The following is a 14,687-nucleotide window of genomic DNA, read 5'->3' as shown; positions in this document are numbered from 1 at the left end:
AAGGTTGGTGAGGTACCTTCCCTGCACTCTCTATACAAGTGGCATACCAAGGGAAAGGCTGGTGAGGTACCTTCCCTGCACTCTCTATACAAGTGGCATACCAAGGGAAAGGTTGGTGAGGTACCTTCCCTGCACTCTCTATACAAGTGGCATACCAAGGGAAAGGCTGGTGAGGTACCTTCCCTGCACTCTCTATACAAGTGGCATACCAAGGGAAAGGTTGGTGAGGTACCTTCCCTGCACTCTCTGTACAAGTGGCATACCAAGGGAAAGGCTGGTGAGGTACCTTCCCTGCACTCTCTATACAAGTGGCATACCAAGGGAAAGGTTGGTGAGGTACCTTCCCTGCACTCTCTATACAAGTGGCATACCAAGGGAAAGGTTGGTGAGGTACCTTCCCTGGGCCTAAATGGGTATTAAAACATTACATAAAATATCGTCTATCTCTTTCGCTACGTTGTTAAACCTCGTTCAATTTTTTCGGTGTTTTGTATAATTTAATTGGTGACTTTTCTTATGCAAATATGAATGACGTCCACTACTAGGGAAATGGGGATGAGGTGGTGACCACAAGCCTTGCTACTACGTCGTCCCCATCGCTTGATATCCTTGATACGTGGGACTACGCCTCTACCATTTATTATCTAAGGACGCCGCACTATGTCATGCTAAATATTTTGAACATAAGCTCCGCCCTTATTAAATGACAATCTAGAGCTATATGTGTTGTTATTGTTTGTTTTTTCAATAAGCAGCCCACCTCTGGACACACTATAATCAACAAACACATCCAATAGACATCTTGTAAGAAAATGTATGCATAGAGTTTCTTTCAATAATATTGTTACAAATGACAGTGATAGGTAGAGGTCAACGTATGACCCCGGCGAGATAACAAAGCAGCGGGTGTTTTCTGGAATGTACATGTATCAACAAAGACAGGATGTGACGTGTCCTTACGTGTTATTCCAGAAGCTACTAGCAATGTCCAGTGACAGATAGAGGTCACAACTTGTGACCCCGGCTAGATGACACTGCAGCCGATGTTTTCTGGAATCTACATGTATAAACAAAGACAGGATGTGACGTTTCCTCACGTGTTATTCCAGAGGATACTAGCCGTGTTTGTGCAACTTTGGACAAGCGATTAGGGACTCTATATAAGCCAGAGAGTTAATGTGAAAGTCAGTCGTATGGAGTCGTGAGTGAGCCGTTACAGTCGATACAGACTATGTAAGACGTGTGCGGCTCTGTGGAAGAGAAATGTGTACGACTCGATGCAAGTTAACTAGGGTAGAGTTAACTGGAGTGGACTACTGTCGTTAAAGTCTATACAGCGAACTACAGTGGACTTGAGCCGTTACAGTCGATACAGTCGATGTAAGACGTGTGCGGCTCTGATTCGGTAGACTTGAGTACGACTTGGTTCAGCTTTGGGAGACCTGGAGCGACACTGGGAAGTGTGTCGTTGGTCTGTTCTGTGGAATACGGCTCGAGGAAAGTTGAGAAGGGATGAATTGCAACGAAGTGAAGAGATGAATTGCAACGAAGTATAGCTAACTGTAAACTGACAGATATTGTACAGTCTTCTACGCTACATGTTACAGTAACGAATTGTTAGAGTTAATAGTCATTAAAGTTATATGAAACTGAAAGTTTAGTCGTCAAGTTCTTTGCTGTGTTTTTATTTGTGTGCCAACTAATACATCTAGCCAGAAGATTCAGAAATACGTAACAATTGGTGTCAGAAGTGGGATCTTTCTGGCTAGAATGTGTTCCACTAAACTTCTTAATGAACTTGACATGAAAGAACTTAGACAAGAGCTTCGAGAAAGAAGTCTACAGCTTAACGGAAATAAGGAAACTCTAACAGCACGTCTCAGACAAGCCCTGTTGAAGGAAGATGAGAATCCAGACACTTCCCAATTTGAAATCAAACCTAATACGATGGAGCTCCTGAGAACTTTGCAATACAAAATGAACTCGGTGAAAGAGAGCATTAAGGAGATAGAATCAGAAATCTACTCCAGATTTTCTTCATTTAACCAGTTGATCAAAGCCATGAATGAGAATGAACAAATAGCTACCACGCCCAACAAGACTGAAGAACAAACAGATACGATAAAAGATCAAACGAGAACCATGATGAACGAGCTACTGAACACTCAGCAGTATCAGATTGAGTCGACAGATGAAAGAGCTACACCATTGATGAACAGCGAACAATTGTCCAACCAAGGATGTGGCGATACAGACAATTACGATAGGCATGTTGGTGATGGTTGTGCTGTCTTTGACTGTGATAGCAAACCAAATGAATGTGGCCCACAAGAAATGAAAAGAGACGATAGCTGTTACTATTTCAACGAAAAGCAGAATGATACCGCTGAACAAACAATAGAAGAGACCTATAGTTTGACCGAAGCTTTAGCTACAGATATATCTGATATGAGTACCTCAACCAGCCAAACAGATCAAGACAACGTTGGGTCTGCGTCCAAGCCTGTTGCTGTGGGCCTTAAAGACTACTGTCTTCTATCTGCCAGTGTCTACGAGAGGAACTCGAAGCTTGATTACTGCACTGATGCGTTTGAAAAGAACTGTACGTACGTAGCTATGCAAGAAGACTGTGAATGCCAAGAAATACACCAACAAGCTGTAGACTTAACAGAAGCTTGTACAGCTATCAAGGTAGGCGCGAGAAGCCCTGGTGATAGTCAAGGAATTACAAAAGAAACTGATGCTGCTGAAGTTGATGGACCTTTTCACGTTGAATGTTATCAACCTGCCCCACAGTCGAGTCCTCCAGACTCGGATGAAGGTGATGACGTGTTTGACACCTTGCCTTCAAGTGGACTTGCAGCTCATTTGCAAAGCACCCATCGAAGAATAATGCTGAAGCAACTTGTTAGATCAACAGCCTTGATAACTACAGCCATGAAATGCAATACCTTCCTATGTGCTAAGTGGCTGCCATCAGCATTGATCGACAAGAAAGCAAGACAACGACAACGACATCAACGCAACCGAATAAATATCAAATGGAGGAGGCGGAGAAAGCGACACATGCAGAGTGCAACGTGGATGGCCCCAACAAGATCAAGATACAAACCCACCCCTTCTCCCACTGATAGACCCCCACCTGCACTGATGAAACTCCACAGCCCATATTGTTAGAAAACAAGCCCACCACTTCTCCCACTGATAGACCCCCACCTGCACTGATGAAACTCCACAGCCCATATTGTTAGAAAACAAGCCCACCACTTCTCCCACTGATAGACCCCCACCTGCACTAATGAAACTCCATAGCCCATGTTGTTAGAAAAGATTATGTCCGGGACCATCAAACCAAAGAAGAAAGCCTTACGAATCAGTTGAAAGTGTGAAGCAATTAAAGAATAATCTAAGAACATTCCTCATGAGAATAGGTTTGATGAAGTATAACAGAGGTTTTAGAAGAACGCTAATTAAGTCAGAAGCAAGAAGGACAGAAAAGAAGTAGTTTAAGATGTCAGAACTGTAGTGAGTAACCATCTGTGACAGAACTGTACAAGAAGATCAACCCAACAGACATCGTACAAACCCAAGTCAGTTGCTGTTGTTTAAAAGAAGATCATGCGAATATTGCAGTACTGTGATGAATCTGTGTATCTCTGAAGAAGCTTTGTAAAAAGATGCTTGAAAATGTAAAACTCAGCTAGTGAAGCACGAACTCGTTAGAATGCTGCCCAATGTCGTCATCTGAAGGTCGATATTTCCATACCAAGATTGATGAAAACATTTGTGAGGAACTGCTGAAAAATGAGGATTTGGCCCCCATTCTTCTATGGAAAGAAGATGGACAACTGCCAGATTGAAAGAACATCTCTGAGAAGGGGGCAACCACCAAAGCTTCCTTCTTGATCGTCGATCGATTTCATCAGTATCGTGGTGAAGTAGAATCTGTTCGGGACGAACAGATTTAAGAAGGGGGCAGTGTTACAAATGACAGTGACAGATAGAGGTCAACGTATGACCCCGGCGAGATAACAAAGCAGCGGGTGTTTTCTGGAATGTACATGTATTAACAAAGTCAGGATGTGACGTGTCCTTACGTGTTATTCCATAAGGTACTAGCAATGTCCAGTGACAGATAGAGGTCACAACTTGTGACCCCGGCTAGATGACACTGCAGCCGATGTTTTCTGGAATCTACATGTATAAACAAAGACAGGATGTGACATTTCTTCACGTGTTATTCCAGAGGATACTAGCCGTGTTTGTGCAACTTTGGACAAGCGATTAGGGACTCTATATAAGCCAGAGAGTTAATGTGAAAGTCAGTCGTATGGAGTCGTGAGTGAGCCGTTACAGTCGATACAGACTATGTAAGACGTGTGCGGCTCTGTGGAAGAGAAATGTGTACGACTCGATGCAAGTTAACTAGGGTAGAGTTAACTGGAGTGGACTACTGTCGTTAAAGTCTATACAGCGAACTACAGTGGACTTGAGCCGTTACAGTCGATACAGTCGATGTAAGACGTGTGCGGCTCTGATTCGGTAGACTTGAGTACGACTTGGTTCAGCTTTGGGAGACCTGGAGCGACACTGGGAAGTGTGTCGTTGGTCTGTTCTGTGGAATACGGCTCGAGGAAAGTTGAAAAGGGATGAATTGCAACGAAGTGAAGAGATGAATTGCAACGAAGTATAGCTAACTGTAAACTGACAGATATTGTACAGTCTTCTACGCTACATGTTACAGTGACGAACTGTTAGAGTTAATAGTCATTAAAGTTATATGAAACTGAAAGTTTAGTCGTCAAGTTCTTTGCTGTGTTTTTATTTGTGTGCCAACTAATACATCTAGCCAGAAGATTCAGAAATACGTAACAATATTGTGTAGGAATAAGCTAATTCATGTTACGTAATCAATATGACCAATAGCCAATAGGGCTCTAAAAGGGGCATTAGTATTGGAGGTGAAAAGCTGACTAGTGTTAGCAGCTTCAAATACCTTGGAGCTATTGTCTCAGATGACGGAACGAAACCGGAACTACTGGCCCGAATTGTTCAGTCCACAGCAGGCCTTATTAAACTTAAAATAATATGGAAAGACTAAGGCGCCAAAATCAGGATGATGCGCTCCCTGGTCATAGCCACATTTTTATATGCTTGTGAGCCTTGGACGCTGACTGCAGAGCTAGAATTGTGATGCTAAGAAGGATCCTAGGTATCACAATCAAAGACCGCATCACAAACCAAGAGATTAGAGACAGGGCTACCGCGGCAACCCCATGATGACCTGCTAACTATCGTAAAAAAACACAAGTTAAAAATCTATGGCCATATCACAAGATCTTCGGGGCTCGCTAAGACCTTCCTTCAGGGAACAGTACCAGGAAAAAGAAGAAGAGGCAGACAGAGAAAACGATGGGAGGACAGCATAAAAGAAAGGAGGTTCTAATTAAGTCTATGGACAGAGAGGAATGGAGAAGGACAGTCGACGAATCTTGCGTGGTGCCCTAACGGTCCAGCAGACTAAGGGATAGACAAGAATAGACAATTAATATAAGATTACATTCCTCATTAATCATCGGACTCGAATACAAGTCTTATTATTAATCAATATAAGAATTATTTCCCCTTTATGATTGTATTTAAAAAAAAAAGCTTTTTGATCTTTTTTTTTAAATTCCGTTCCTCTTTTATGACGCTGATGGTACTCTATACCATTTCTCATTCATTTTATTTCTTGTAATGCTTCAACCACAGACCTATATATAGTATAACTAAACTGGAAAACGGAAACAAATTATTCTCCGATAGTGATCTGATCACAGACCTATATATATATATAGATTATTATGTAAGTAACTCTTTTTCAAGTTGTAAGGAAAGGCGCCCTGAATCGATCTTTTCTGTCTTAGAAAACAAATTAATATCTAGATTCTATAGTTTTCAATGTTTAGAAAAAATGCATAACAATTTTGTGGATTTTAAATAGAATGGGCTATAATTCACAGAATTATATATTCAAGCAAATATATGAAATAATGCCATTTCCTGTTAGTTTCCATTGAGATAATGTTTTGAAAATCCTTGATCGAAATAATTCAAGTCTGTTGATTTTAATCATCTTATGTACATTTAAATAGATTGATTACCTAAATCTTACTAGATTATGTACCAAAAAATTGCGAAATAATAATTATGAGACGAAAATGCTCTTATTTTCGGGTTCAGAAACTAGATCTAGATCTAAACAATTATATGTTCCATAGGTAAGGGTTGAAAAAAAAAGTTTTACTTCTTATAACTACTTTACAAAACAACGCCTTATTTCAGTTCTTTTTTTTTTCACGACATTTTTTGTTAAAGATGTCCATGTCCAGTCTAGGTCTAATCTATGTCTGTGTCTTCAATGTTGCAGGGGGAACTTTCCAATGAGCTTTCACAATCAAACTATTTCTCTTCCAGTCCATCTAATGTCTACATCAGACACGGTGTGCAAAATGTGGAGGAACTGTTATTATATATACAACCATCAATAAAATATTAAAGTCGAGTGCGGGAATACCCGCTGAAAGAGTATTCCAAATAGCCATATTGAATTTAAGATGATTATATTTTGAAAAATTATAACGATCAAACCAGAGTTTTCACAGTGTAGCCAGTTAGATAGTAATGCTCAAAGTTAAGATTTGAGCTTTTTCGAAATACCCGCTTAGTGTCCAGGTTCCACCCAGAACCCAAGAATAATTTGCGAACTATTTGAAGAAAATGGAAAAAAATAAGACACAATCTCTTTTATTTATTAATTCTATCATTTTGAAACAGATCGCTACGTTTTAGTTGGCAATCACCGTGACGCCTGGATCTATGGGGCCATCGACCCTTCCAGTGGTACAGCCGTAATCATGGAGCTAGCCACAGTGATGGGAGCATTGGTCAAATCAGGTAACAGTCCAGTTGCGAGCATTGACATTCTATTGAATATAGACATTGACAATATAAATTGAACAAAATAAATGTGTGATAACAAAATTATAATGAAACTCTAAGTGGGGTTACAAGAAAAACAAAAGAATAAATTACATAAATAATTGCATTTGAGAGAAAGCGTAGACTATTCATTGCGTGTAGACTTTATGCTCATCCAATTCATTTTTTTTTTCTTCACAAAGGTCAATGGAAACCCAGAAGGTCAATTATGTTCTGTTCCTGGGGAGCTGAAGAGTTTGGTTTAATTGGTTCTACAGAATGGGTTGAGGTCAGTGTTGACAACTTCTGCTCATGTTGTATAAAACATCCTGTCATCAGAGACAACCTTTTGATTATTTGTTTTAGTGACCAAGTCAAACGTAAAGGATGAACCCACTGTTAGTTACCTTACTGAAATTAACTGAAGATGTGCACGAAAAAGATGGATTCCTAGTCATTTCATCTTTGGTCACTTCATCCCCTGGTCATTTCATATTTGGTCACGTCATCCATGGTAACTTCATCCCCTGGTCATTTCATCCTGTAATCCATAAAATAATAATTTTTAAAAGTGTGAAATTAACTATATTAGATATATTTATTTTTATTTCCAAGACAAAAAGAATCAAGAGAGCTCATGTCAAAAATGTCTTCGCGTGTTAATTAAAATCAATAAGATAAGCTATTACTGGTACGTACAGAAGAAGTTCCATAGATTTGTATTGCTGTACATCGTTTGTAACTTCTTGCCCAGTGTGTGGCGTAGTTCTTCAAGTCAGCGTGTATTAGAATAAATACAACGTTACATCAGGGTTTGAAATGACACGCTCCTATTTAAGAAAGAACGACTGACAAATACAGTGAAAGATGGTCTTCAGGAGATAAGTTATCAGTGGCAAGATCATAAGTAGTCTAATCGTTCTCATCTCTCAATAGATTTCCACTACTTCCACCACACCTTGGACTTTGATAAAAATTTATGAGCGCAGAGCGGCATGAACATAATTATTCAAATCGTACTTCTATCTCTCAAAAGATTTTTCCTACATCCACCAAACCTTTCTTCATTACATCACGCAATATGCGCAGGATAATATTGACATCCCTACAACAAACAAAAGCAATGAAACTAAATACAAACTCCACATTACAATATATCTACTTATTAAAATATATTCTTTCATTTCTCAACAAGTCTGAAGAGAGTAGGGGAACATTATAAACACTATAATAACATGTCCAAAATATCAATAAAGTATTCTAAATAAACATATTTATATATTAGATGAAATGAGTGCTTAAAGGCAAACCCTTAACAACACAATTACACAATGAATGTGGAAAAAAATTTAATTATGGAATGAAGTGACTTTGAACTTTGTGCTCTCATTTCTTTCAATGATGCCCTCATTCTTCAAGATGTTCATCGAATGAAGGCAAATCTTTAAATAGCTAGCATTGTTTGGTGTATCCGGTGTGCAGGACGTATTGACAAACTAAACATTGAAAAAACTATGAACTATTTTTTTTTTTAGTTTTTTTGACCACTGTAAAATCAAAGTATAAAATAAAAAGTCTGTAAACAATGAGAAGATAATAGAAAAACTGACTTATGAGAGTAATGCACTGCATTGTTTGAGTGAATTTAAACCACTACATTTCACAATATTTCAGCAATATGTGGCCACTTTAAGGGAGCGAGCAGTGGCCTATATTAATGTGGACATTGCAGTACTTGGTAAGTTGTTTTTGTTTTGTTTATACGTTATAAATGACCCTAAGAAATGAAGATTATTGCGTCCTTGTCGTCCAAACCTCCTGTAGGAAACAGTGGATGAACGTTAGCAAGGTAAAAACTCGGGACTATCATCATAACAGTTTAAAGAACATACCACTCGACCACTCAGCCATTCTGGTTGTTTGATGAATAAAGATCACTTTGTTGAAACCCAATCCATGGGGCACAAATGTTTACCAGACTTTGGTCATTAGATTTATTAACTGGACCTACATCGTATTTCACATGCCCTAGTCATTGACCAGATAGGAACAAGACATACATATCTTCTGCTAATTGGATTTGAGCTTTTGTACTATTACCAAACCATTTTTTGTACACAGTTGTACTCTGAATATATGTACTTCGGTATTGCTGTGTTTATGTTAGGAATGCTTCCCGTTGTGCTACTGTTGTAAATTATATTCGCCACTACTGTATTGTTTCGATATTTAGTTCATTTGTTTACTATATATTTGAGATGAAGATTAAGAGTTTTGTAATAGCATGAAAACCTAAACCTCTATGAATGTTTACGTCACCTAGGCAACGACACCCTCAAAGTAGCCTCTACACCTCTCATGCATAACATCATTTATGATGCCAGTAAAAAGGTAATGTTCTTGTTGTAAGTAAACATAGCAGTAAAAAAATTGACACCATCAACTGATAAGACTGGACTGAATGTATCGATTCCCCATATTATTAAAACTGTGGCAAAGTTCTAAATATTGCTTTCGATACAAGACCACTAAATACAAGTGGATCAGTTTCACATTTTACTCAAGTTAAAGTAGTTGAAGACTTTTAGGACACCCTAGAATCCTATTCTAATGGGTACTGACATATGTTGAAGACTGGGATTTTCGAAAACACACATGAGTCCAATTCTAATGGGTATTGACCATGGGCGTAGCCAGGGGGGAATATGAGGGGGGTCACACACACACACCCCCGTCCCTCCCCACCCCCCGGAAAAAATCCTGGCTACGCCCATGTTATTGACATATTTTGAAAAATGGAATTTTTAGAGCACACATGAGTCTAATTCTAATAGGTACTGAGGTGTTGAGGTAAATGGGGGGGGGGGTGTTGTTCATTGTTCTGGCTACATGACACCAAAGTTAACAGTCGGCCATAGGAACAGATGAACGTTACATCACTTTAGTATAGTGTCTGGCTATCTTCTCCTTATTTTTTTTCGCCTTTTTCACTGTTACTGCCTTCGTCTTGATTCTGGTGGGAGGATTCATACATAAAAAACGGTTTTGTTTGTTGTAAGTTTGTTAAAGAAACGATGTCATGATATGTAAATAAAAAAACATAGATCTATAGATATTTTTAAAAATATTTAAAAAAACAAAAACAAAAAAAAAACACAAAGCTTATATTGAGCGTACTTTTATCTATTAGTTTGGATCAGTAATATAATTAAATTTCTAACATCTAGACCAGGGGTGGGCAAATTACGACCCGTGGGCCATATGCGGCCCGCCAGAGTATTTTATGTGACACATATAGAAATAAGATAAAATATATATAAAAAAAAACTAATATATTACAATTAAATATTTTAATTATCTTCTTATCACTTATGGTGAAGATGCTAACGAAACATTGTCTCTACTTGTCCTTCTAACAAGTTTAAAGCAAATGAAGATTATGCTTTTTGGCAATATTTCAAAACATTCAGTCAAAGACACAAACTCAAAGCCAGTATTTATTCAAGGCTTTAAGCAACTGTGTTGAAAGTGTTGGGCTGGCTTGGAACAAGATGGCAAGTGTAACAACTGATGGAGCCCGTGCTTTGACTGAGTAAAACAGGTTTTTAATATGTTTAAGAGCAGTAAATTATACCGAAAACTCTAAAAGGGAAAGTTTGCGCAAAGCTGCATTGAATATCAAACAAATTATGGATCCGATTATCTCAGCGATCAAACTTATCAGAGCTAGGGGTCTTAACCACAGGCAGTTCCGATAAGTGCTTGAAGATCTTTAATTTATTAAAAATCTGTTTTACTCAGTTGTCTTTATATAAGACAAGAGCCCTTGGCCTTGTAATCACAACACATTTCCATAAGGATCAATAAAGCAGTCTTAGTCTTAGTCTTAAGATGTGAAAACATAACATTTTCATGTTCGGTACCACAGTAGTATCCGTTGGGTTAGCATGGGCAAGGTGTTCAGAAGAATATGGGATCTCAAGGAAGACATTGGTATGTTCCCCTGAAGGACATTGACTGTGACTTTGTTACTAATATTTCTAATGAGAAGTGGAGGACAGACATCGTGTTTTTCATCGTAGGTATTGCAATGGGTTGCTTGCGCATGAAACGTATGTGCATCTTTTCAAACAAAACTTTCCCTTTTCTGCAGGCAAGCAAGTCAAAACAGGTTTTATCATTTTCCTTACCTGAACGGTGAAGCTATGTCTTGTAAAATAGTTGAAAAGTACACAACTTTTGGAATTTGAAAGCAAATTTTAAGACGTCAAGAACTTGAAACCAGTTTTCAATATCCACACCTCACCATCTAGTGCAGCAGATGATTCATCTCCAGAGAAAATACCTCGAAGCATATTATGACCTTAAAGTGAAGTTCCAGTCAGTTATTCCGCAGAAGTTTTACGGGTACCAGAAGCTGTATTTCCACACATTAAAAAACAACTTGATGCTAAACTTTTTACATTATTTGCGTCCGCATACATCTGTGAACAAGTATTTTTCTTTTGTTTGAAAATAATCAAGTTTAGGAATAGGTCATGCTGACTGGCTGTAATTTGACAGCAATCACAATATAAGAATTTGTAAGCTATTTCCACCCCAGTTCCGGAACATTATGCACGAATGTAAACAGTAAAATATTTCCCATTAAGTACAACTGTGCAGCTGAATTATTGTGATGAATTATTGTGATGTAAAAAGACTATAAGAAAATATAAAAAATATTCTTAAAATTAGTTTCAGAAATTGATAAACCTTGTAATTCGTCAATTGGTACTGTAATAAAGATGTAAATGTTTAATGTAATTCATGTAAATTAAAAGACATTTAGCTAGCGTATTTTGCTATGTATATATACATATATATTATTCCTAATTTTATTTTTTTTTATGTGGCCCTCGACAGAAAAAGGTTGCCCACCCCTGATCTAGACTAACAATAATAAATATGTGCGATATGAAATATTTTTACCAAATGTTTTTGTTTTAGCCCAATTTCATGCTTTTAGCTTTCTCATTACGCTATGATCCTATCACTTGTCTGGACCAGTTGGAAAAGGGGTGAGGGGACAAAGAGGGGGATATCTGTGTGAATGTTACCGTGATCGCTTTTGAAATGCATTTAAACTTTTTTAAGTTGAAGGGCCTGAATTCGAACTCAATGGCTCGAGCCTCCTCAAACCAATACATGACCACTGTGCCAGCAAAATGCTTATGAAATAAGATTTTATAGCTATCTATTGTTATTTTAAAACTTTAAAGTGATGTGACTTATTTCTCTCTACAATGAATAAAGGTGGCTAATTCAACTTAGATTACCATTACAGTCAAGTACAATTTCTTTCCCTAGTTCAATACCAAGCAAAATAATTAATTTACAATACATGTAGTTAATTAACTAATTGGTTAATTTTATTATTGATTTTTGTTTTGTCAGGTAATAGAAATAAGTGTGCAAAATTTGCAGCTTGATCCGAGATTTGCTATGGGAAATTAACGTGTGCAAACTTTTTACCAGACAGACAGAAAGACAGTGTGAGTTGATATAAGCTTTGTAAAAAGAGAACAATTATGTTTGTGTTAGCCAGCTGGACAACTATTTCAATGAAAAACAAACAAACTAGATTATTGTCATTTCTGCTGAGCATAATGTACAGCAATACATTCTTATCACTTTATAATTTCAGGTCCCAAACCCTAACCCTAAAGAAGTTGAGTCTGGGCGAAAAACTGTTTATGATACATGGCTTCATGTCACTAACAATTCTGGTCTCCCTTTGTAAGTGAATGAACTTTTTGTTGTACTTTACATATATATATATAACACATAGATGGGACATTCAAGTCTCTTAAAAATCAATCTGTAATGTCTACGAGTACAAACTAGGGAAATGTATGTCATTGACATTAAGTGTGTGCGCAGCATCAGAACCTCTAATAAACTAATATATCAAGCAAATTGTAAGGTGTAAGTATGTATGTCCCTAATAGAAATTAAAACCAGTAGATCAATGTTGATAAAAGTTGGCCTCAATGTTCCTTAGATACTAGCGTTGAACCTAAGATACATAAAGTATTCCTACCACAAGCTGAAGACCCTAAAAATAAAAATCCTGAAAAAAAAAAAAGCTCATCTAAGGGAAAGAACTCCACACTTACGACAAAATACATCAGTAATGTAGAAATTATTACCCTTATTCACTATCAAACAAAATAATCAATTACCAATAAGAAAATTAATTGATTAATTGGTTAATTTTTTTTACTGATTTATGTCTTGTCTATGCCAATTGTGCAAAGTTCAATTTAATCTGAGATTGTGTGTGGGAAAAATAACGTGTACAAACTTTTTCGAGACAGACAGGCAGAGTGAGTTGATAAGCTTTGTAAAAATACCTACATTTTTACTCGGTTGAAGAACGAAACTTTTTAAACAAAGTTTTTCACAGTACATGTATATATTGCTATGAATATTTCAGCTAAACGGGTAAAACCGTTTTTCATAGCCTACTTTCATTTTCGTGTGAAAATTATAAAGTGTTAAGGTAACATCTCGCCATGTTTGACATAGATCTAAATCCAATGCACTATATCACGCATACACAATTAAGGCCCGCGGGTCACATCCGGCTGGTATTATTTATAAACGTATGGGGGAAAAAAAGCAAAAAAATATATAGCTAATGTTAGTTGAAAATGGACTGATGTTGAGGAATACATGGATGCTGCCTGGTCATATCGTTTGGGCATGTTTCCATTTCCTGCAGAGTGGAATCCTCCCTAGTACTGTCATGCACATAGTATGTTCACAATTAATAAGCTTTATCTTTGCCATCTAGAAAATGGTCATACGTGTCTGGTCGATTTTATTTAACTTTTATTTAATATTCATTTACTACCGTTGTGTACAACAAAAGGCTGTTCCTTCTAAACTCCACAGAATTACAACTCCTGCCTCTGGGAGTGACTTTGCACCTATCTTACAGCGAGCTGGTATTACCGCCCTTGACATGAGCTACGCCTACGACAGTGTAAGTCACTTCACTGGTTACTCCCCTTGCAATTACAATCAAAATAATTCTGATATAGCATTATATACGAAGAAGAAGTAAAATCCAAACTTCAAGTCTTGAAACTGAATCAAATTCAATGCATGGGCTTCTCAGAATAAAATGAATAAATCTAGATGTTTCTTTAATTAACTTCTAAGTAAGCTCGAAGTGAGTGTTCAGAAGTAGCAAGCAAAATATTTTTTTAACTATTTTTTTTTAAACAAAGCTTGTTTAAGGGAAATAATCATAAAAATCACTTCCATATATCTCAATACTGCAAGAATAAGCTCTTTTTTGTCTGTGCTAAACAATTTCACCCGAGAATGGTAAGTAGGAAAAAAAAGACTTGTATAGAACCTACAAAGGGAAATAACTCCACACATAAATCCACATAACTCAATAAGTAGCAGTTATTTTTCTTTTTCAATACCAAAAAAAAATTACCAATAATAAATTAACAAATTGTTAATTTTGTTTACTGATTCATAAATAAACAAATAAATACAATAAATAATTGTTTTAACTTTATCCGGGATGGCGTGGGAGGAGTAGAACAAATTGTACCAGACAGAGTGAGTTGATAGAAGCATTGTAAAATAATAATAATAATAAGTTTTATGGATGTGGAAATAAAAATACATGTTTACATATAGTACTTAGAGAGAATCCTATT

General features: G+C 37.1%; 1 protein-coding gene across 3 annotated transcripts in view; it reads left to right on the top strand.

The window, feature by feature from the left end:
• Positions 1-14,687, top strand: part of LOC106072574 (putative N-acetylated-alpha-linked acidic dipeptidase) — a 45,894-nt gene that overhangs the window by 19,263 nt on the left and 11,944 nt on the right. For all 3 annotated transcript variants that reach the window (XM_056024883.1, XM_056024882.1, XM_056024881.1), the window contains 6 exons: positions 6,820-6,939; positions 7,167-7,252; positions 8,638-8,701; positions 9,287-9,354; positions 12,650-12,741; positions 13,903-13,993. In XM_056024883.1, the coding sequence (XP_055880858.1) occupies positions 6,820-6,939; positions 7,167-7,252; positions 8,638-8,701; positions 9,287-9,354; positions 12,650-12,741; positions 13,903-13,993 (521 nt within the window). The remainder of the gene's footprint in view (positions 1-6,819; positions 6,940-7,166; positions 7,253-8,637; positions 8,702-9,286; positions 9,355-12,649; positions 12,742-13,902; positions 13,994-14,687) is intronic.

The sequence above is a fragment of the Biomphalaria glabrata genome, chromosome 3, assembly GCF_947242115.1.
Source record: "Biomphalaria glabrata chromosome 3, xgBioGlab47.1, whole genome shotgun sequence".
Classification (NCBI taxonomy): Eukaryota; Metazoa; Mollusca; class Gastropoda; family Planorbidae; genus Biomphalaria; species Biomphalaria glabrata.
The sequence above is the reverse complement of the archived record's forward strand: the minus strand, read 5'-3'. Positions and strand labels throughout refer to the sequence as shown.